We start from the raw sequence: 24,873 nt of genomic DNA on the forward strand, positions 1-24,873 counted from the left end.
GAAACCCATAGACGAAAACGAGGTTGACAGACCAGGAGAAACAGGAAGAATGAAGGGACTGGGGCACTTTTTGAGCAATGAGCTCAAAACGCATGTGTAGCAAGAGTGTCGTTCTGAGAAGGTGGAAGGACGCAGCACAAGACAAAAAGCATGACACTGAAGTTTTATATGGAGGACTTGGAGCAATGAGAAAACTCAGTGTGACACAGAGTCAATGGCTAAAACAGAGTGGAAATGAAGGAAGAAATGGGACATCAACATACTGGATGAGCTACATCCATGGACAAATTCCAGGATTCTGGCAAGAGTTAGGGCAGAGAAGAAGACAGAACTAAGTCCCTAAGCTAAAGGTTCACAACTTCTTCAGACACATCTTTTGAGTCAAGTGTGAGAGTTCCCATTTGTTTCTCCAGCTTCTGTAGCTCCCCAGCCTGGAAGACAGGCCCTGTGACTCCAATGGGAGGCTCAGCTCTACTAGTTCTTAAATCAATCGCAACCCAAGCCAGGAATGATTATGAGTTCTAACTAACCCAATACTCTATGGGATGTGGTATCAAATCACCCAAGCTAGTCTCTCAATATCCCAACCCTAAAAAGGGGGCTTATACCTTAATTCTAATATCTAGTTCCCACCTTAGACTCAGTTTTGAGAATCAACCCTTGATGTTTTGCAGGTCTCATTTCTGTCTTACTGATTTTCAAAAGACTACATTTCTCCTAACAGTTTTCTCGGTGCAGATTATCTGTCAACTAAGAAACCCTGCAGAGAAGGCAATGGCACCCCACTCCAGCACTCTTGCCTGGAAAATCCCATGGACGGGAGGAGCCTGGTAGGCTACAGTCCATGGGGTCGCTAAGAGTCGGACACGACTGAGCGACTTCACTTTCACTTTTCACTTTCATGCATTGGAGAAGGAAATGGCAACCCACTCCAGCGTTCTTGCCTGGAGAATCCCAGGGATGGGGGAGCCTGGTGGGCTACCGTCTATGGGGTCGCAGAGAGTCAGACACGACTGAAGTGACTTAACGTAATGTAAGAAACCCTGAGTGCTCCAAAGCCTTCCCTTTCTTGTGCTGTAGGCTGCAGGCTGCCCTCTACTTTGGCTACAGCCTCAAGATTATTCTCTCTGCTGCTGCTGCTAAGTCGCTTCAGTCGTGTCCGACTCTGTGTGACCCCATAGACGGCAGCCCACCAGGCTCCGCCATCCCTGGGATCCTCCAGGCAAGAACACTGGAGTGGGCTGCCATTTCCTTCTCCAATTATTCTCTCTACCAGCACCTAAATTTAGTCTGTTTGTCTAAAACTGCTGCTATGTAGGCAGAGTTTCAAAAACTTGGACACTTTCAGTCTGTCACTATCAGGTCACGCTCAGGTGTGTGCTGAGGTGTAAAATCAAACCACTAAGGACCCAAATAGATCTTTACTTTGAAATGAGGTCTATTAATTCAACCATTTATTAATCTAAACTGAAAATACGTATTTATAGCTAATTTGGGCTCAGTTCAGTCGCTCAGTCGTGCCCGACTCTTTGCGACCCCATGAATCATAATTTGGGTTATGAAAAATCAAAAATGTAAGATCATCAGCAAACATTTAAATGCTAATATCTGAGCTGTTTTCATCCATGATATATACAAGCAATGGGCTAGAGATTAAATAAAAGTTAGTGCCCAATATTTCTAGCTTAGGAAAGACTCTGTACCCAGGCTGATATGGACAGGTCTGACTACTTGAGTGAACCAGCCAGGGGTGCAGCCTACAGTTGTGGTTGATGGTAAAGTCAACAGCCTTTGGAGTCAGCAGCTTGATTCCGAACCCCAATTTTTCTACTACTTGTGTAATCTCAGATAAGTTATTTAAAGGCTCTGTGCTCCTGTATTCTTGTCTACAATATGGAGATGATTCACAATGCTTGAAATAAATAATATATGCAGAGTATTTAATATAACTGACATAGAGTTAGGATGAAATAAATGGTATTTATCAGCACTTAAAAGTCTGCCTAAATTATTAAGGTAGAACAATACAGCTAATGATAAAAATGCTTTGGTACTGTAAAAAGAATCATTATAAATAATTATGTTGATATGAAGTAACAAATTCATTAATTTTTAATATCTAAAAAAATTTTTGAAAAAAAAAATATTGAAACAGCCCACTACCACCAATACTTATTTGCTAAGCACTAGGTATACTTACTAGCCTTTGTATTAAACTCAATTACAATCTCTCTTGTAAAAATATCTAACTTATTAATAAATCTAGCACTACATTTTAAATAATTTACTAAGTAATATGGGAACCCCTGATCACTTTTTCACCAAATAAGATGCTTGAATTCTAGTCCAAAGTATATAAAAATTAAATATGTTTCTGGAAGAAACAAGTTAAAAGAGACTTTCTCATACATATACACATACTCTTATAAAAATGCAGTGAACAAAACTAAAGTACAAAGTAGCATGCCACATAACAGACAAAGTTGGACTATACTCCTTTCAAATTCTTTGAATCTGTGTACATGGCCAAAAAAGGATACTGTATGTGATATTCAAATAGTATCGTCCAGCTGGTAATGTCGGATGTAAATCATTTTTCCGCTCTATAAGACGATATAACTTACGAAAAGTAGGTAATGCTGCAGTACGCATCCAAACAATAAAATCCTCATTTATGAAGCCATTATTATCTTCGTCAGAATCCAACATGTAAACTGGTTTAACCCAGTTTACTGGCTTTGTTGTGCCTTAGAAAGGAGAGATGGGAGTGGAATGGGGAGACAAAATATTCCGTTTTATTAAGAGTTTCAATAAAAAGTCACACTCTGATAAAACAAAGATACACAATATGAATATTTTCCCTATGTGCAAAAATAGAAATATAGTCATATTCTAAGTCTTAAAATCTAAAGAGAAATCAATTCCTCACATAAAACCTTAACAAATAATTACAAAGATTTGACTGATATCTCAAGAGATTACTAAAAGTAGGCTATTGAGTATGTACCAAAAGGCAGATGGCTTAATGCAAAGATGTAATGGTAAGAAACATTACATTATGGAATAAAGGAGGCAAAGAGAAAACAAAATTTTGACTTATAAAATTTAAATAAATACTTGTTTAAAATAAACTTTGTTACAACTTTAAAAGATTATAGCTGAAACACATAAGAAAATACCAGAGAAATTCAAGATGAACAGTATATGTTTCCTTTAGAATTTTAAAACGTTAGAAAATGCTACATATTTTCCCTAACTTGACATGAAGAAAAGTTGTTTTTAAAAAACCATAAACTTTTTTAAGATCCTGAAGACAGAAAATTTTAGCTATTTCATTAAAATACCTAGATTATGTTTTAAGGGATAACAGTAATACTTTACCTTTGAATCGTTCTTCTAAGGGATCTGTTCCAGGGGGATTTCTGAATTTTACATTTTTATCTGTCCACCAAGCAATACCTTTCTTTTTCAAAGGAATAGGTGTAAGATCAGATGCATTGCCAACCTGAAACAATTCTAGTGTATCTGGACACAAGAAAAGAGAGATATTACTAAACATCTACTGAAAATCCATAGTAACAGCTTTACTCCATGAGAAATGAGGATCTGGTATTTGCTCCCCAAAGCAGTTTTAACAAAGCAGGCACATGATGTGCATCTGCTCTTGGTTATTTACATGTGAATTAACTATGGTAACTTTATGATCCTAGATGAACTTGCCTTCCCTCAATACAGTTCCAAGTCATTTTCCTACATGGCTAGCTGGTATGTGGTAAGGTCAAAAGTTTTAATATTAACACAAATAAAACAAGTTGCAAGGTAAATCTGCCTCTCCTATTCTTTAAAAAAAAAAACACACATTGCTAAATAGCTTCTAGCTTAACCAAATTCTATATCTGCACTGTTCAACATGGTAATCCCTGGCTATATTGCTACAGAGCTCTTGAAATTAATGCCTGTCCAAATGAATACGTTTTGTAAGGATATAATATACATCAGACAAAGATTTTATATAAAAAATTAGTATATAAAATATCTCACTAATAACTTTATATACTGAACATCACTTACATGCTGAAATGATAATATCTGGGGCATACTGAGTTTAATAAAATATTATTAAAGTTAATTTAACTTGGTTTTATTGTTTTTAATGTGACTATCAGAAAACTTAAAATTATATACATGTCTCACATTTATGGTTCATATTATATTCATATCAGACAGTGCTGTAGCCCCTTTTTAGTGGTATAAGTATTCAAAGTTAGTTTATCATATGTGAAACCAGAAGTAGCAGACTGTCTCTGCTTCTTTCTTCTCAGAGACATAAATTCTTAAAATATAAGAATTCACAAAAGAAAGTCATAAAGCATTCCAATATCCCACTGCAAAACTAATATTATGTATTTATCTTAAAGCTGTTGAATTTTACAATTTCATATTCCTGTTCAGTTGCTAAGTCCATTCTTGTCTCTGTAAGATCATACAAATATTCCTAACTATAGCATAATACATATAATCTTTGTTTATCTCTATATCATACCATTAAACATGCTGTTGGCTATAGCCCCACAAGGAGCAATTGGTTTGTCTTCATTTCTTCGATAAGGCTCACACTCCTTACTGGGATTCTGATATTCAAAAGGAAAGAAGAGAGATATTATTACCCAGGCCTCTGAGAGAACTATCAGCCAGCCCTAGTTACTGATTAAAAATTCAATGCCTACATATTTCTTATTTGCAATGCATACAGAGTGTCTATACTAGAGACAGATTATAAAGAATACCACATTTAACTATGCAAAATATATTCCTTAATATTATTGCTTTGTAACATTTGCACATATTTTGTCACACAGATACATGTCAAAAAGAAATTTTAAAACATCTTCATACCAACACAGAAATCGTAACTACAAACAGTTTTCGACCCAAGAAAAATTAAGAAGCCATCTATTGTCAATCCAGCTGTAACGTAATGAAGGGAATCTTAAACTGGAAGTAAGACTGGAGCTTCTAGTTCCAACTAATGTACTGTGTAACTTCAGGCAAGTCCCTTGATTTATCTGGGCCCAACTTACAGAAAGAACATGTTCAACTAGATAATTTCAAATTCTGTAGTTTGGAGTTAAATCCCCAAATTAAATCCTGTGGAAAGAAGGAAGGGAGAGCAGGGAAGAGGGTTGGCTGACTGGAGAGAAGGAAGGAAAAGAAGTCCCAGAATATAGCAGTCTTCTCTAAATTGTGCATCCAGGTTAAAGAAAACAAACATGTTGGCAAGGCAAACAGCAATACGCCTGTCCTCCAGATTCAGTTTTGATTTAGTCTCTAGTGAAGATCTCAAGGAAACATGTAATTTATAGTTAATCTAGAGATTCTACCAAGTCTAACATGAGGTATATGTCTGAGTTATTCTGTAATTCCAAGGCCACATCAGGCCATGTCCCAAAACACATAAACAAAGCAAGATAGTCTCAGTTTGCAATTAACTAGAACCTAGCATCCTAGGGCTATTCCACTATCGCCAATGTTGTCTTATATCTACATTCTCATTGGAAAAAGAACTACAGGAGTGAAAAAGACAGGAGAAGGTTAAAGAAATGTGGCAGGGAATCTCATAAGGTCTTCTTAATATTTGACTTCTCAGCTTTTCAGTCCCTATGCCATCTACATTCATAAAGTTATTATTCTAAGGCCATGAAGATAAATAATATATAATTAGCCTATTATTATTTGACTGTTTTGATGAAAACTGTGATTTCAAAGAAAAAAGGTAAATAAACTCTCAGTGTGACATATATATATTGTAACCACTAAACTCTTGGGGGTCAAGGGAGGGAGTGGAATAGCAACTTCATTTAGAAAACCAGCAAAGAGAGGAGATGGTGGACTTGAGTCCTGAAGAACTGTCTTCTAGCTACTAAATTACTGAAGAAGGTTTAAAAGAAAGGAAATATTCACAACCTAGTCATCAGGTACTGAACTAAGCAATGTTACATACTTGTAGTAACTGCCTTAGAAAAACCATTTACTGAGTACCTAACATGTACCACATACCATGAAAGGTGCTAGAAAGGGAAAAATGAAAGAAAAAAAAGTCTCTGCTTTTCAGCAGCTCACAATATAACAAGGGAAACAAACCCAAACACAACCAACTATAATATGAAATGAGAGCCATGACAAAAGTGTCTATATTTATTCCATATAATTTATTAAATGCCTCTCATGTGTTAGGCACTGTAGAGGTACTTGGTACATGGTGATTAAAGAAAGTCATGCTCCCTGCTCTCATGGGCTTGCAGTATGGTTGGGAAGACAGAAGATAAGTAAATAAATGATACGGGAAAGTCTTTCTCATCAAAGTTAAGACCTGAAGAAAGTAGGAGACAGCCACGTGAAGAACATGTAGAAGAGAGCTTGAAGCAAAGAGAACAGTACACGCCATTTAGAAAGAACCTGGTATCTCTGAGAAAGTCAAGGGGGAATGTAGTTAAGCGTATGGGCAATAAAGAAAACGGTAAGACCGGAGAGTCGTGCACAGCTCAGATCATCCTGAGTGAACAAACCACTGAAAGATTTTAGGCAGAGAAATGGTATTTATGTTTTTTTAAAGATCACTCTAGCAGTTACGTAGAACTGCTGGAACGGCCTGGAAAGGAAGACAGAGAGTGGATGATATGGGGAGACTGTGTTAAGTAAAGTATGAAATGAAGTATGAACACAGTATGAATGAAGTACACACAGAAAGAAGTTATTTTGCATCCAGAGACACTAAACAGCAGGCTTGAGATGAGGGGACCTCCAGGAAAAGAGTAAAAACCACAATCTAGACAAATGAAATGTAAATGTCAAAATGGGCAGATTACGTGTGTCACCAGGCGTAGTTCAGTTCAGTTCAGTCGCTCAGTCGTGTCCGACTCTTTGCGACCCCATGAATCGAAGCATGCCAGGCCTCCCTGTCCATCACCATCTCCCGGAGTTCACTGAGACTCACGTCCACATAGTCAGTGATGCCATCCAGCCATCTCATCCTCTGTCATCCCCTTCTCCTTCTGCCCCCAATCCCTCCCAGCATCAGAGTCTTTTCCAATGTGTCAATTCTTCACATGAGGTGGCCAAAGTACTGGAGTTTCAGCTTTAGCATCATTCCTTCCAAAGAAATCCCAGAGCTGATCTCCTTCAGAATGGACTGGTATATGGCCCAGGGCAGCCAAGCCAAAGGTACATTAAGGATAGAATATAAAACCAAAGAGGCCGGAGTGGTAGGCTGACATCAGATTGTGAAGGGCCTTACATACAATGTTAAGTAACTTAGACTTGAATCTGTTTATTCTGAACATCTTTAAAATTTTTGAGAGCCATCTGGTCTTAAGTCATATATTTTGGTCTAGTCCAGGGATCAATAAATGATAGCCTGCAAACCAAATTCAGCCCAGGACCTGTTTTTGTAAATAAAGCTTCACTGGAACACAGCTACACCCATTCACTTAAGTACTGTCTATGGCTGCCTTCATTCTAAAATGGCAGAGCTGAGTAGCTGTAATGGACTACATGACCTGCAAAGCTGAAAATGTTTACTATTGGCCCTTTACAGAAAAAAATCCTAAGTTTAGTTGAAAAACTTTGCTTGAAGTTTGGAAGAAAAGAATCTCAGTTTCTTTTGCCCTCTGTGAAGAGTGTATCTACATAAAAGAACTGTAAATCAACCACCACTTCTGGATCTTTCAACACACACCTAATCTACGATCCCAATCGACAAATTCTGAGTACCTGGTGTGTCTCACGGAACATCACCTTCTCTGGACTTGTGGATCTAACAACATAAACCCCCACGTGGACTGCAAACTATTACAGACCTAACTGGAATCTTTAATAGACTTATTATTTCTTAAAATCCCAAACATCAGGAAATAGCAATAAAACCGGGAAGGATAACCAAGGGCAATTATACATTTACCAGGACCATTCTGGTCCCAATATGGTTCTAAACTGCATTCTAAGAGAGTCACTGTTTTAAGAGATCCTTAAATTACTGTGGGACTGCTAAGGCTTGCTGCACTGGCAGCAATAATATAAAATACCTGGGCACCAACCACTACTATGGAAAGCTGAACAACAGTCAGGAACCCAAGATCACCTAGTCCACAGGTTGCCAAACCCGGCTGAGCATCACAAGGGGAGCTTGTTAAAAACAGACATTTTAGAGCTCCAACCCTGTAGACGTAGACATGAAAGACTTAGAATTCTGGACTCTCGATTTTCAAAAAGCTCCTCAGACAGTTTTTCAGTAACCCACCCTTTGGATTTTAGTACTTAGGTGTCCCACAGGGTAAAAGGAAATGGCAACCCACTCCGGTGTTCTTGCTTGGAGAATCCCAGGGATGGGGGAGCCTGGTGGGCTGCCGTCTATGGGGTCACACAGAGTCGGAAACGACTGAAGTGACTTAGCAGCAGCAGGGTAAAAAACAAAGAGCATACATGTTTGATTTTAAAACATAATCTCAGAAATTAAAAGTAGTTTATTTACATATTCCTACCCAGTATAATAATAATGAATAAACCCAAACAGAACAAATTATATTCCCAGAATGCTACATCCATCAAAATTCCATTACAAACTGACTGTCGCTTTTGTTATCTAGTCGCTAAGTCATGTCCAACTCTTTACAACCCCATGGACTGTAGCCCACCAGGCTCTTTTAAGTCTAAAATGCAGTTCTTGGGTACAATCTTAAAAATGACAGAATGATCTGTTTGTTTCCAAGAGAAACCATTTAATATCACAGTAAACCAAGTCTATGCCCCAAACAGTAATGCTGAAGAAGCTGAAGTTGAACGGTTCTATGAAGACCTACAAGACCTTCTAGAACTAACACCCAAAAAAGATGTTCTTTTCATTACAGGGGACTGGAATGCAAAAGTAGGAAGTCAAGAGATACCTGGAGTAACAGGCAAATTTGGCCTTGGAGTACAATATGAAGCAGGGCAAAGGCTAACAGAGTTCTGCCATGAGAACGCACTGGTCATAGCAAACACCCTCTTCCAACAACACAAGAGGAGACTCTACACATGGACATTATCAGATGGTCAATACCGATACCAGACTGATTATATTCTTTGCAGCCAAAGATGGAGAAGCTCTATACAGTCAGCAAAAACAAGACCAGGAGCTGACTGTGGCTCAGATCATGAACTCCTTATTGCCAAATTCAGACTTAAATTGAAGAAAGTAGGGAAAACCACTAGATCATTTAGGTATGACCAGAATCCCTTACGATTATACAGTGGAAGTGACAAATAGATTCAAGGGATTAGATCTGATAGACAGAGTGCCTGAAGAACTATGGACGGAGGTTCATGACATTGTACAGGAGGCAGTGATCAAGACCGTCCCCAAGAAAAAGAAATGCAAAAAGGCAAAATAGTTGTCTGAGAAGGCCTTACAGATAGCTGAGAAAATAAGAGAAGCTAAAGGCATAGGAGAAAAGGAAAGATATACCCATCTGAATGCAGAGTTCCAAAGAATAGCAAGGAGAGCTAAGAAAGCCTTCTTCAGTGATCAATGCAAAGAAATAGAGGAAAACAATAGAACAGGAAAGACTAGAGATATCTTAGAAAAAATTAGAGATATCAAGGGAACATTTCATGCAAAGATGGGCTCAATAAAGGACAGAAATGGTATGGACCTAACAGAAGTAGAAGATATTAAGAAGAGGTGGCAAGAATACACAGAAGAACTGTACAAAAAAGATCTTCATGACCCTTATAATCACAATGGTGTGATCACTCACCTAGAGCCAGACATCCTAGAATGCGAAGTCAAGTGGGCCTTAGGAAGCATCACTACAAACAAAGCTAGTGGAGATGATAGAATTCCAGTGGAGCTATTTCAAATCGTAAAAGATGATGTTGTGAAAGTGTTGCACTCAATATGCCAGCAAATTTGGAAAACTCAGCAGTGGCCACAGGACTGGAAAAGGTTAGTTTTCATTTCAATCCCAAAGAAAGGCAATGGCGAAGAATGTTCAAAACACTGCACAACTGCACTCATCTCATACCCTAGTAAAGTAATGCTCAAAATCTCCAAGCCAGGCTTCAACAGTACATAAACTGTGATCTTCCAGATGTTTAAGCTGGATTCAGAAAAGGCAGAGGAACCAGAGATCAAATTGCCAGCATCTGCTGGATCACTGAAAAGGCATGAGAGTTCCAGAAAAATATCTACTTCTGCTTTATTGACTAAGCCAAAGTCTTTGACTGTGTGGATCACAATAAACTGTCAAAAAATTCTTAAATAGATGGGAATACCAGACCACCTTACCTGCCTCCTGAGAAATCTGTATGCAGATCAAGAAGCAACAGTTAGAACTGGACATGGAATAATGGATTAGTTCCAAATCGGGAAAGGAGTACATCAAGTCTGTATATTGTCACCCTGCTTATTTAACTTACATGAAGAGTATATCATGTGATATGCTGGGCTGGACAAAGCACAAGCTGGAATCAAGACTTCCAGGAGAAATATCAATAACCTCAGACACGCAGATGACACCACTCTTAAGGCAGAAAGTGAAGAACTAAAGAGCCTCTTGATGAAAGTGAAAGAGGAGAGTGAAAAAGTTGGCTTAAAGCTCAACATTCAGAAAACGAAGATCATGGCATCCGGTCCCATTACTTCATGGCAAAGAGACAGGGAAACAATGGAAATAGTGACAGACTTTATTTTGGGGGCTCCAAAATCACTGCAGATGGTGACTGCAGCCATGAAATTAAAAGGCAGAGCTTTCCTTGGAAGGAAACCTATGACTAACCTAGACAGCATATTAAAAAGCAGAGACATTACCTTTGCCAACAAAGGTCTGTCTAGTCAAAGCTATGGTTTTTCCAGTAGTCATGTATGCATGTGAGAGTTGGAATATAAAGAAAGCTGAGTGCACAAAAATTGATGCTTTTGAACTGCAGTGTTGGAGAAGACTCTTGAGAGTCCCTTGGACTGCAAGGAGATCCAACCAGTCCATCCTAAAGGAAATCAGTCCTGAGTATTCATTGAAAGGGCTGATTCTGAAGCTAAAACTCCAATACTCTGGCCACCTGATGGGAAGAACTGACTCACTGGAAAAGACCCTGATGCTGGGAAAGATTGAGGGCAGGAGGAGATGTGGACGACAGAGGAGAGGTGGTTGGATGGCATCACCGACTCAATGGACATGAGTTTGAGCAAGCTCTGGGAGTTGTTGATGGATAGGGAAGCCTGGTGTGTTACAGTCCATTGGGTTGCAAAAAGTCAGACACGACTGAACAACTGAACTAAACTAAGACTCTTCTACCCATGGGATTTCCCAGGCAAGAATACTCGAGTGGGTTGCCATTTCCTTCTCAAGGAGATCTTCCCAACCCAGGAGGTGGAACAGGTGTCTCCTGCATTAGCAGGCAGCTTCTTTACAGCTGAGGCCAGGGAGTTAACAAAGCAAAAATCTCGATACTATGAGAAACAAGCAGGTAGTAACGCATCCTCTGGCTGCAAGAAATCATGAATCTGTCCAAATTCCAGAGAAAAAAATTTTAACTAAAACACTCACTGAACAAAGGAAAAATGACAAGCAATATTTTAATTTCATTTAACATTTTAATATCTATCATTTCTTATTGAAATGAGAATTGCCAGATCTCACTGAAATGAGAGAACACAATTATCACATGTTCTTAGTCATTAAAACACCAGTTTCATGTTCTATCACTTTACTTACAAGCAAAGCACTAGGATCTCCATTTAGCTGACCATCATCTCGCGATTTCACATAGCGACGATGGTTTTGATAGAAATTAGACAGTCCATAATACATAAATACATTGCCCTAGAGAAAGGGAAAAAATGTTCATATAAAACTATTAAGTATAAAGTTTCATGCATACATAAAAACTATGTAATTTGGACTAGTTGAGAACATTGATAACTTAAAACAGGTACTGGGGTGAATTCTGCCAGAACTGGAAATAAAGAAAGCATGCTCCAAAAAATCCAAGAGTAAACTCTGAAATACCCTGAAAGACCTCAAAGATATCTATTTACGTTAAAACAAACAAATAGAAAAGCTCTCATGAAATCTATTAGCCTAGTTTGATCTACTTTCAATTTTAAATTGCAAAGTAATTATCTTCCAATTAAAATCTATAAATAACTTTAAAAAATTTTTTCTGTAATTCAGATTGGCCTTTACCCAACTAGCATCAACTTTTCAAAGATATAATTGTCAAGCTTTCATTTATTGCTCAAAATAAATGTTGAACCTGAATTGGGACATAGTACATTCTTCAACAGGATACTATGTAATATTAATAATGAATGAATTTATAATTATAAAGATAAGTCATTTTATAATAATCAAGCAAAATACTTTAATGTATGCAATGGAGTCAACTTGGAAAAATCCTAGGAAAGAAGAGTAACCTATATACACTATAATTATTTAGAAGATGCCATATAGTCATCTTAAATGACTAAGAATTTTGGAGGTGGCAAAAACATTAGCTATTTTCTCCTTTCTCATTGCTACTTCTACAATCTGTAATCCATCCTTGATTAAAAGGAATTCAGAAAAGAAAAATGATTTCAATAACATTTTGCTTTATCTGATTTGCTGTTTTCATATACACAATCATTTATTCAAGGCTTGATTTTTGAATGTCAAGTATGCCAATTTTTTCAGTCTATATAAATAAAATATTTACATATAAACCTTTTTTTTAATTTATTCATTTATTTTGTTGGCTGATTTCTGTTCTCTGAAAAGGTTTTAGTCCAATTCAAATTTGGGCTTGTGAAAGAACACAGAACCCACAAAAAAATGAATCTGAGGACAATCACCTTTGTGGAAAAAAGTTCTGAAACCCTAAGTGTTTCTGAATGGGAGAGGACACTAATAGAGCTTCCAAATCATTGTAAGTCTCTTCCATGTCTTTAATTCTGCCTGTTTTGACAAAAGCAGAACTTAATGCATCTTTGAAGAAGGCAAAGGCACCCCAACTCCAGTACTCTTGCCTGGAAAATCCCATGGATGGAGGAGCCTGGTGGGCTGCAGTCCATGGGGTCGCTGAGAGTCGGACATGACTGAGCGACTTCACTTTCACTTTCCACTTATGCATTAGAGGAGGAAATGGCAACCCACTCCAGTATTCTTGCCTGGAGAATCCCAGGGACAGCGGAGCCTGGCGGGCTGCCGTCTACAGGGTCACACAGAGTTGGACACGACTGAAGCGACTTAGCAGCAGTAGCAGCAATGCATCTTTATAGCTTGTCTATCACATTAAAAAAAATCAAACTTTTCTGATGTTTTCAGATCAGATCAGTCGCTCAGTCGTGTCCGACTCTTTGCAACCCCATGAATCGCAGCACGCCAGGCCGCCTTGTCCATCACCAACTCCTGGAGTTCACTGAGACTTGGCCATTGAGTCAGTGATGCCATCTAGCCATCTCATCCTCTGTCGTCCCCTTCTCCTCCTGCCCCCAATCCCTCCCAGCATCACAGTCTTTTCCAATGAGTCAACTCTTAGCATGAGGTGGCCAAAGTACTGGAGTTTCAACTTTAGCATCATTCCTTCCAAAGAAATCCCAGGGCTGATCTCCTTCAGAATGGACTGGTTGGATCTCCTTGCAGTCCAAGGGACTCTGAAGAGTCTTCTTCAACACCACAGTTCAAAAGCATCAATTCTTCGGCACTCAGCCTTCTTCACAGTCCAACTCTCACATCCATACATGACCACAGGAAAAACCACAGCCTTGACTAGACAGACCTTTGTTGGCAAAGTAATGTCTCTGCTTTTGAATATGCTATCTAGGTTGGTCATAACTTTCCTTCCAAGGAGTAAGCATCTTTTAATTTCATGGCTGCACTCACCATCTGTAGTGATTTTGCAGCCCAGAAAAATAAAGTCTGACACTGCTTCCACTGTTTCCCCATCTATTTCCCAGGAAGTGATGGGACCAGATGCCATGATCTTAGTTTTCTGAATGTTGAGCTTTAAGCCAACTTTTTCACTCTCCACTTTCACTTTCATCAAGAGGCTTTAGAATTCCCTCTTTACTTTCTGCCATAAGGGTGGTGTCATCTGCATATCTGACGTTATTGATATTTCTCCCGGCAATCTTGATTCCAGTTTGTGTTTCTTCCAGTCTAGCATTTCTCATGGTGTACTCTGCATATAAGTTAAATAAGCAGGGTGACAATATACAGCCTTGATGAACTCCTTTTCCTATTTGGAACCAGTCTGTTGTTTCATGTCCAGTTCTAACTGTTGCTTCCTGACTTGCATACAAATTTCTCAAGAGGCAGATCAGGTGGTCTGGTATTCCCATCTCTTTCAGAATTTTCCACAGTTTATTGTGATTCACACAGTCAAAGGCTTTGGCATAGTCAATAAAGCAGAAATAGATGTTTTTCTGGAACTCTCTTGCTTTTTCTATGATCCAGTGGCTGTTGGCAATTTGATCTCTGGTTCCTTGGCCTTTTCTAAAACCAGCTTGAACATCAGGAAGTTCATGGTTCACATATTGCTGAAGCCTGGCTTGGAGAATTTTGAGCATTACTTTACTAGCGTGTGAGATGAGTGCAACTGTGCAGTAGTCTGAGCATTCTTTGGCATTGCCTTTCTTTGGGACTGGAATGAAAACTCACCTTTTCCAGTCCTGTGGCCACTGCTGAGTTTTCCAAATTTGCTGGCATATTGAGTGCAGCACTTTCACAGCATCATCTTTCAGGATTTCAAACAGCTCAACTGGAATTCCATCACCTCCACTAGCTTTGTTCGTAGTGATGCTTTCTAAGATCCACTTGACTTCACATTCCAGGATGTCTGGCTCTAGGTCAGTGATCACACCATTGTGATTATCTGGGTCGTGAAGATCTTTTTTGTACAGTTCTTCTGTGTATTCTTGCCACCTCTTCTTAATATCTTCTGCTTCTGTTAGGTCCATACCATTTCTGTCCTTTATCGAGCTCATCTTTGCATGAAATGTTCCTTTGGTATCTCTGATTTTCCTGAAGAGATCCCTAGTCTTTCCCATTCTGTTGTTTTCCTCTATTTCTTTGCATTCATCACTGAAGAAGGCTTTTTTATCTCTTCTTGCTATTCTTTGGAACTCTGCATTCAGATGTTTATATCTTTCCTTTTCTCCTTTGCTTTTCGCTTCTCTTCTTTTCACAGCTATTTGTAAGGTCTCCCCAGACAGCCATTTTGCTTTTTTGCATTTCTTTTCTATGGGAATGGTCTTGGTCCCTGTTTCCTGTATAATGTCACGAACCTCATTCCATAGTTCATCAGGCACTCTATCTATCAGATCTAGGCCCTTAAATCTACTTCTCACTTCCACTATACAATCATAAGGGATTTGATTTAGGTCATACCTGAATGGTCTACTGGTTTTCCCTACTTTCTTCAATTTAAGTCTGAATTTGGTAATAAGGAGTTCATGATCTGAGCCACAGTCAGCTCCCGATCTTGTTTTTGTTGACTGTATAGAGCTTTTCCATCTTTGGCTGCAAAGAATATAATCAGTCTGATTTCGGTGTTGACCATCTGGTGATGTCCATGTATAGAGTCTTCTCTTGTGTTGTTGGAAGAGGGTGTTTGCTATGACCAGTGCATTTTCTTGGCAAAACTCTATTAGTCTTTGCCCTGCTTCATTCCGTATTCCAAGGCCAAATTTGCCTGTTACTCCAGGTGTTTCTTGACTTCCTACTTTTGCATTCCAGTCCCCTATAATGAAAAGGACATCTTTTTTGGGTGTTAGTTCTAAAAGGTCTTGTAGGTCTTCATAGAACCGTTCAACTTCAGCTTCTTCAGCATTACTAGTTGGGGCATAGACTTGGATTACTGTGATATTGAATGGTTTGCCTTGGAAACGAACAGAGATTATTCTGTCGTTTTTGAGATTGCATCCAAGTACTGCATTTCAGACTCTTCTGTTGACCATGATGGCCACTCCATTTCTTCTGAGGGATTTCTGCCCGCAGTAGTAGATATAATGGTCATCTGAGTTAAATTCACCCATTCCAGTCCATTTCTGTTCGCTGATTCCTAGAATGTCGACTTGTTTGACCACTTTCAATTTGCCTTGATTCATGGACCTGACATTCCAGGTTCCTATGCAATATTGCTCTTTACAGCATTGGACCTTGCTACTATCACCAGTCACATCCACACATTTATGCTATTTCTGCTAAAACAAAATAATTAAATTCCTGTCTTCTCCCTAATTTATTTTTATAATTTTTAAAAAGAGAGCTTTATTGTCCATTATCTGGGTGCAAGAGCATTCATAACCACTAGATGGCAACCATCTACCAGGGACTTCAAAAGTCTTCAGTACCTTTAAGAAAATCTAAAGCATAGCTACAAAAGTCCAAAAAATTGGCCTGTATTAAAGTAGTTTTGCTCCCTGAAGAATAAAACAATACTTTTTAAATTTCAATTTCCAGGTAAAGGAGAGCATAAATTGGTCTAGCCATGACTACTCTGAATCTGTGTGTCCTTCACCATCTGGCTCAGTTTCCAAGAATGACAGCTAAGTGTGAATGCAAAAGGCACGCAGACCACACGTGTGCGTGCACACACACACACACACACCGCATACCTTGTGGAGAGTTTTCTAACTGCTTGTCAATAAGGTTTTACTAAGTGTTTGCACTTATGTTAAGGGTTAAAGCATCAGATCTGATTAAAAAATGATGCAATTAAATGTGTGAATTAGTATTTTCTAAAGTAAAAACTGTTGGTATTAAAAGTAGTCAAAACAGTTTGAGCAATAATTTTTTAAATACAAACATATGTAGATTGATACAAAAGTGATTTGTACAGTTATAAAATTTTCCAGAAACAGGTTTCAAATTTTGCTTATAAAGTACTAACTAGAATAAACTATTAATGCATTTAATAATCAGACAGCATAATTTGCTAACTAAACAAAATAATCTTCCTCAAAAGTGTACTGACTCTCAATAAATTAAAGCTACATCTCAACAAGAATATAACTAGTAAAAAAAAATTAATATCAATATTTTTTAAAGCATGGGTTTTCTAAGACATTACTTAGAATACAGACCTCAAATGACTGTTCCAGTGTGAAGTTAATGGTACAAACACAAGGTGTAACATTCGGAGACAAACATTTATTACAGGGACTGGAAGGATCTGTTCCGGTATAATCGATCTGCAAGAGAAAAATATAACTAAGTATACTTCCTTGGAGAAAGTGAATACACTCTGAAATAATCTGCTATCAGATGGAAAAATGAGTCTGAGAGAACAACCACAGTCCAGAAAAAGATCTTTTTATAAGGTCATCTATTAGACAGTGTGAGCCTGTAAAAACTGGAAAGGGTCCTATGTTATCCTACTGGCTCATCTCTCCTTTTTCACAAAGAAACACATTTATGCAAAAATCATAAATACAAAATTCAAACTGCATGATGTATTAACTTTTAAATAGCTATAAAGTCTAAACAACTTTTCTGTCATTTCAGCTTTCCATGGCATATTTTCAAATTAAATAAAGCAAACAAAAAACTATCAGGTTTCTCAAGGGCTACCATTTTTAAAACCTGGTGTTGGATAATTAAGAATCTGCTTTATCTCTGTCCTGGGTTCCTGGTTCAGTTCAGTTCAGTTCAGTCACTCAGTCATGTCCAACTCTTTGCAACCCCATGAATCGAAGCACACCAGGCCTCCCTGTCCATCACCAACTCCTGGAGTTCACCCAGACTCACGTCCATCGAATCTGTGATGCCATCCAGCCATCTCATCCTCTGTCGTCCCCTTCTCCTCCTGCCCCCAATCTCTCCCAGCATCACAGTCTTTTCCAATGAGTCAACTCTTTGCATGAAGTGGCCAAAGTACGGGAGTTTCAGCTTTAGCATCATTCCTTCCAAAGAAATCCCAGGGCTGATCTCCTTCAGAATGGACTGGTTGGATCTCCTTGCAGTCCAAGGGACTCTCCAGAGTCTTCTCCAACACCATAGTTCAAAAGCATCAATTCTTCAGCACTCAGCTTTCTTCACAGTCCAACTCTCACATCCATACATGACCCCGGGAAAAACCATAGCCTTGACTAGACGGACCTTTGTTGGCAAAGTAATGTCTCTGCTTTTGAATATGCTATCTAGGTTGGTCATAACTTTCCTTCCAAGGAGTAAGCGTCTTTTAATTTCATGGCTGCAATCACCATCTGCAGTGATTTTTTCCTTTAAAATTTCCCTGCTGATCAGAGTCTGTTTTTGATAAGCCCCTTAATTCACACGAGTTTGTGCTAAGGCAATGGGACAGGTAGGGGACTGGTCACCAGAAAGACCAGATGTGACTAGGGACTTTGGCCCAGTCCACACTCTGGAAAGAGGGAGAAGGCTGAAGGTTTAGTTCAATCATGTGTTAGTCGCTCAGTCGTGTTCAACTCTTTGCAATCCTATGGACTGTAGCCCACCAGACTCCTTGGTCCATGGAATTCTCCAGGCAAGAATATTGGAATGGGTTGCCATTCCCTTCTCCAGCGGATCTTCCTGACCCAGGAATTGAACCCGGGTTTCCTGCACTGCAGGAAGATTCTTTACCAAGTGAGCCACCAGTGTTTAATCAATCATGCCTTCATCATGGAATCCCAATAAAAACACTGGCCACCAAAGCACAGGTGAGCTTTGGGTTGGTCAGCCCATTGACAAGCCCCGATTCTCAGGGAGGAGGAGTGCATGAAGCTCTGCATTCAAGACCTCACCAGATGTCTCTTTGTTCAGCTGATCCTGATTTATATGATTTTAAATAAAAGTATAATTATAAGTCTAGCACTTCCCTGAGTTCTGAGTTATTGCAACAACTTGGGAAACCTGAGAGAAGTTACAGGAACCTCCCACATTTATAAGCAGTTGGTGAGAAGTTCAGGTGGCCTGGAGATGTCTGAACTTGCACCTGGCGTGTGAAGTGAGGGAGGTCTAGGCAAGGGGGACTCGGAACTCCTGTATTTGTAGCCAGTTGGCCTTAAGTATGGGTTGCCCGGGAGCCTGACTTGCAGCTGGTGTATGAGTGGTACTCAGATGTATTGCTGGAGACCAAGCCCTTCCACCCGTGGACTCTGACACAAACTCAGGTGGTCAGTGTCACAACTGAACTGCAATACACCAGCAGATGTCAGAAGACCTGAACTAAGAGCTAAAATGAGAAAATTTTTTCCATTATATGAATTTATTTTCTAGAGTGGTTTGAAGTTCACAGCAAAACTGAGTTCAAACTACAGAGTTCCCATGTACTCCCTGGACCTACACAGACACAATCTCCCTGATTATCAATATCCCTCACCAGAGAAATGTACTTGTTACAAATGATGACCTGTAATCTTACATCATTATCACCCAAAGGCAATGGTTCACCTTAAAAGAGTCACTCCTGGTGTTGCACATTCCATGGCTTTTACAAGTGCGTAATGACATACATACACCATCACAGTATCATACTGAATAGTTTCATACCTTAAAAACTCTCTGCACTCTACCTACTCATTCTTCCCTCACCCGTACCCCTGACAACCATGGATCTTTTTACTGTCTCCATAGTTTTGCCTCTTCCAGAATGGCACATAATTTGAAATCATATAGCATGTAGCCTTTTTGGATTTATCTCATTCACTTAGTAATATGCATTTAAGATTTCTCTGTCTTTCCATGGCTTGATAGCACATTTCTTTTTAGCATCAAAGATTATTCTGTTTTCTTGGTGTACCACAGAAGACATCTTGGTTGTTTCTAAGTTTTGGCAATTACAAGTAAAACTGCTATAAACATCCATGTGCAGGTTTTCGTGTGAATGTAAATTTTCAGCCTATTTACATAAATAACAAGGAGTAAAAATGCTGGATTGCGTTGTAAGACTATGTTTAGTTTTGTAAGAGACTGCCAAGCTGTCTTCCAAAGTGGCTGTACCATTTTGCACTCCCACCAGCAATAAATGACTTCCTTTTGCACCACATCCTCACCAGCATGTGATGCTGTTGATGTTCTGGGTTTTCACCATTTTAACAGGTGTGCAGTGGTATCTCGTTGTTTTAATTTGCAGTTTCCTAAATCACTGCAGATGGTTGACTGCAGCCATGACATTAAAAGATGTTTACTCCTTGGAAGGAAAGTTATGACCAACCTAGATAGCATATTCAAAAGCAGAGACGTTACTTTGCCAACAAAGGTCCGTCTAGTCAAGGCTATGGTTTTTCCCACAGTCATGTATGGATGTGAGAGTTGGACTGTGAAGAAGGCTGAGTGCCGAAGAATTGATGCTTTTGAACTGTGATGTTGGAGAAGACTCTTCAGAGTCCCTTGGACTGCAAGGAGATCCAACCAGTCCATTCTGAAGAAGATCAGCCCTGGGATTTCTTTGGAAGGAATGATGCTAAAGCTGAAACTCCAGTACTTTGGCCACCTCATGCGAAGAGTTGACTCATTGGAAAAGACTCTGATGCTGGGAGGGATTGGGAGCAGGAGGAGAAGGGGACAACAGAGGATGAGATGGCTGGATGGCATCACTGACTCGATAGACTGAGTGTGAGTGAACTCCGGGAGCTGGTGATGGACAGGGAGGCCTGGCATGCTGCGATTCATGGGGTTGCAAAGAGTCGGACATGACTGAGCGACTGAACTGAACTGAACTGAATGATACTGTCAAGCATCTTTCACATGTTTACTTGCCATCTGTAAATTATGGACTAAATGTTTGGATCAGCCAAAATTTATATGTTGAAGCCCTAATTTCCAATACAACTTGGAGGTGGGAACACTGGATTCAGTTTAGATGAGGTCATGAAGGTAGGGCCTCCACGATGGAATGAGAATCCTTCTGAGATGGAAAAAAATAGAGCAGAGTGCTTGCCTCTGTGTACACTGCATGCACGCTCTCTCTCTCAATCTCTTTCTCTCTCTGCTATGGGAGGATAAAGTGAGAAGGCAGCCATCTACAAATCAGGAGGAGGAGGGTCTTTCTTCACTCTCTTCAGGGTGAAGAATCTGAAGACACTGAATCTGCCAGCACCTTGGTCTGACTTCCAATCCTCCAAGACAGTATGAAATAAACGTGTTATTTAAGCTATCTGGTCTATACATTTTTTAAAATAGCAGCTTATGCTAAGACAGACTTTATACTGAGAAGTGAGGTGTTGCTTCAGCAAATATTCAAAAAGACAGAAGTAGCTTTGGAACTGGGAAATGGGTATAGGCTGGAGATTTGAGATGCATGCTAGAAATATAAATATTAAAGGTGATTCTGGTGAGATCTTAGAAAGAAATGACGAAAGTTAAAAAGAAAGCTTCCATCTCCTTAGAGAGCTAATAAATAAACATGATCAGAATACTGGTAGAAACATGGATGGTAAAAGACAGCTTTGGTGAAGTCTTAGAAATGGACATTATTGGACAATGAATAAAAGATGATCCTTGTCAATAAATCGGCAGAGAATTTGACTAAACTGTGATCCAGTGTTTTGTGGAATGTAGCACTTGTGGAAGGATGAAGCTGGATATTTAGATTTCTAAGCAGTGTTCAAAGAATGGCTTGGTTCCACCTGACTGCTTATTAATAGTAAGATGGGAGAAAAGAGAATGGACTAAGAAAAAATGTTAAGCAAAAAGGGACCAAAACTTAAGATCTGGAAAAATTCTCAAACCTATCCATACCACAAAAAATCAGAAAGCATGCTCTGAAAAGAATACTAAGGGTACAACTAAGGGTAATACTAAGCTGAACAACCATTCAGTAAAGAGGTGAGTGAGCATGAGAACCATGGACGTAATCGGCCATTCTAGCAGAAACACTGCCGTGTGAACTGAAGGGGAGAGAGGAGGAGCAGAAGGAAGGCAAGCTGAGGAACTGTCAGATCCTACAGGACTGGCCCACAGAGCCATTCTCTACGTGATGTGCTACTGATTCTCCAAAAGAAGAGAAGAATGATCCCTGAGATGACTTCTAAGACCATCAGGGCTACATCCTCATCTCATACTGGAGAAGGAGTTCAACAGACCGGCTGGCAGCAACCCAGAGCTTTGAAGCAGGACTTCTACCCTAGTGGGTCCCGAATGCAGAGTGTTAAACCAAAGAGGTCTAACAAGCCTTAAGAGGCTTCTCAAGCCTTAAGATCTGATGATATTTGTCTTGCTAAGTTTTGGAGATCTGCTTGGAACTCACCACCCTTTTCATTTTATTCCCCCCTCTCAAATTTGAGTGTCTGTGCTATTATCTGTTTCCGGAGAAGGCAATGGCACCCCACTCCAGTACTCTTGCCTGAAAAATCCCATGGACGGAGGAGCCTGGTAGGCTGCAGTTCATGGGGTCACTAAGAGTCAGACATGACTGAGTGACTTCACTTTCACTTTTCACTTTCATGCATTGGAGAAGGAAATGGCAACCCACTCCAATGTTCTTGCCTGGAGAATCCCAGGGACAGAGGAGCCTAGTGGGCTGCCATCTATGGGGTCACACAGAGTCAGACACGACTGAAGCGATGTAGCAGCAGCAGCTATGTCTGTTACTTCATGGTATTTGGAAGCACATCTGGTTCCACAGGTTCACAGCTGGAGAGAAATTTTGCCTCAGGATGAATCATACTTTGAGTCTCACCTATCTGATTAAAATGGTATTTAGAAGACTTTAAAGGTGATGCTGGAAACAGAAGAGATTCGGGGGGCTGATTACATGGAATAAAAGTATTGTGCATGAGCACAAGGGTGGAATGTATGAATTGAATGTGTCTCTTCAAAATTCATATGCTGAGGCCTTTGGGAAATAATCAGGTTTAGATGAGATCAGGATGGTGAGGTCCCCATGATGCGATTAATATCTCTAAGAAGAAGAGGAAAAGAAATCAGAGCTCCTTCTCTCTCTGCTGTGGCGAGGGCAGCAGGAAAGTGGCCGCCTGCAAACCAGGAGGGTCCTCACCAAGAACCAAACCTATCAGCACCATGATTTAAACATCCCTCGCTCAAGGACTGTGAGAAGTGAGTACCTGCTATTTAAGTCACCTAGATTACAACATGTCATTGTAGCAGTCTAGGCTGATTAGGATATTGCATATCTTCTTTGGAGAGGTATCTGTTTAGGTCTTTTGCCTATTTTTAATAGAGTTTTTCACTTGCTTATTGCTGAGTATTAAGAGTCCCTTGTATATTTTGGTAACAGCCCTTTATCAGATATGCCTTCTAACAACTTTTTTCTCCTAGACTGGGATCTGTTTTATCACTCCTGTGATAAGTAAGAATTTTATCATTAGCAACTCTAATTACCTTTACCTTAATAGAGTAAAAAAAAAAAAAAAAAGCCAGCTGAACTTTATATTTGAAACTGAGCACATAAACTTTCTATGTGGATATTCAATTTCTTTTCATAATTGAAAAAAAAGGTTAAAATTTGTATATAGAAAATAAAGCATTAAATTATAACATCTAGGGAAACCTCCTACATTACTGATGGAAATGTAAATTAGTACAATCACTACGGAAAACAGCATGGAGGTTCCTTAAAAAACTAAAAATAGAACTACCTTTTGATCCAGCAACTCCACTCATGGGGATATATCAAGAAAAAAACATAATTCAAAAAGATGCACACACCCCAATGTTCATAGCACTATTTACAATAGCCAAGACACAGAAGCAACCTATGTGTCTATTGACAAAGGAATGGATAAAGAAAAAGTGGTACATAAATGCAATGGACTATTACTCAGCCATAAAAAAGAAGGAAATAATGTCATTTGCAACAACATGGATGGACCTAGAGATTATCATACTAAGTGAAGTAAGTCAGACAAAGACAAATATTACACAATAACATTTATATGTGGACTCTAATTTTTTAAATGATAAAAATGAACTTATTTACAAAACAGAAACAGACTCACAGATTTCAAAAACAAACTTATGGTTACCAAAGGGGAAACGCTGGAGTGGAGAGGTGCAGGGATAAATTAGGAGCTTGGGATTAACACAGACACACTACTATACACAACAAAATAGATAACCAAAAAGGACCTACTGTATAGCACAGGGAACTCTACTCAATATTCTATAATAACCTATATGGGTAAAGAAGGTGAAAAATTAATATATGTATAACAATTAACTTTGCTATACACCTGAAACACACTGTAAATCAATTATACTCCAACAAAAGTTTTTTAAAAATTAAAACAATTACACCTAACTGCTTTTCAAAAATCATAAAACTGCTTAATAAAACTTCGTTTTGTCAAATTCTGATACAACCTATTGAAATGTTCTCCATCAAAGCCTACTTACTAATGAAACTTTGTTTAGAGAAAATTTTCATTCACTACAAATATCTAAGACAGGCTTGGCATGTAATTAAAACAAGTTAATAAACACAAGTCTCCTAAATGAAGACAGGCAAAGCGTATATAATTTTTCACTAAACTTGAGGGGTCACAGCTTTCTACCTAGGGCTTATTCATGTAAAATATTCCGCTTAAAAGTCAAATTTTATGATGTTGACAAGATGAGAGAAAAGATGAGACCATTTAGAAAAATAAACTATATTTAAAATCTGTATTAAAATATATTAAATTTTTTTTCAATTTTTTGTTTAAAAGTCTCTAACACATCTTCTCTCTCTTCTAAGTCTAATTTAGGATAAAAAAAAAGTTGCCAGCTGGGCCTATTACCATATATGGTTTGGCTTTGAACAGAAACCTCTTAAACCACTCTCTTTCAAATTGGTGTCTAAGGCAAAGGGGGAAAGAAAGATGATCAGTTGTGATTAAACAAAGATATATTCTTTATTTAACTGAACAAAAACAACAGAATGGAATGTGAAATCTAATAAATTACACTACTACAG

At 38.9% G+C, this 24,873-nt stretch overlaps 1 protein-coding gene across 1 annotated transcript in view; it reads right to left on the bottom strand.

The window, feature by feature from the left end:
* TMEM30A (transmembrane protein 30A) overlaps positions 1-24,873 on the bottom strand; it is a 45,767-nt gene that overhangs the window by 3,691 nt on the left and 17,203 nt on the right. The window contains 5 exon segments of the mRNA XM_061427227.1: positions 2,541-2,747; positions 3,382-3,525; positions 4,544-4,631; positions 11,748-11,855; positions 17,099-17,206. Coding sequence (XP_061283211.1) covers positions 2,541-2,747; positions 3,382-3,525; positions 4,544-4,631; positions 11,748-11,855; positions 17,099-17,206 — 655 coding nt within the window.

Source organism: Bos javanicus, chromosome 9 (genome assembly GCF_032452875.1).
Source record: "Bos javanicus breed banteng chromosome 9, ARS-OSU_banteng_1.0, whole genome shotgun sequence".
Taxonomy (NCBI): Eukaryota; Metazoa; Chordata; class Mammalia; order Artiodactyla; family Bovidae; genus Bos; species Bos javanicus.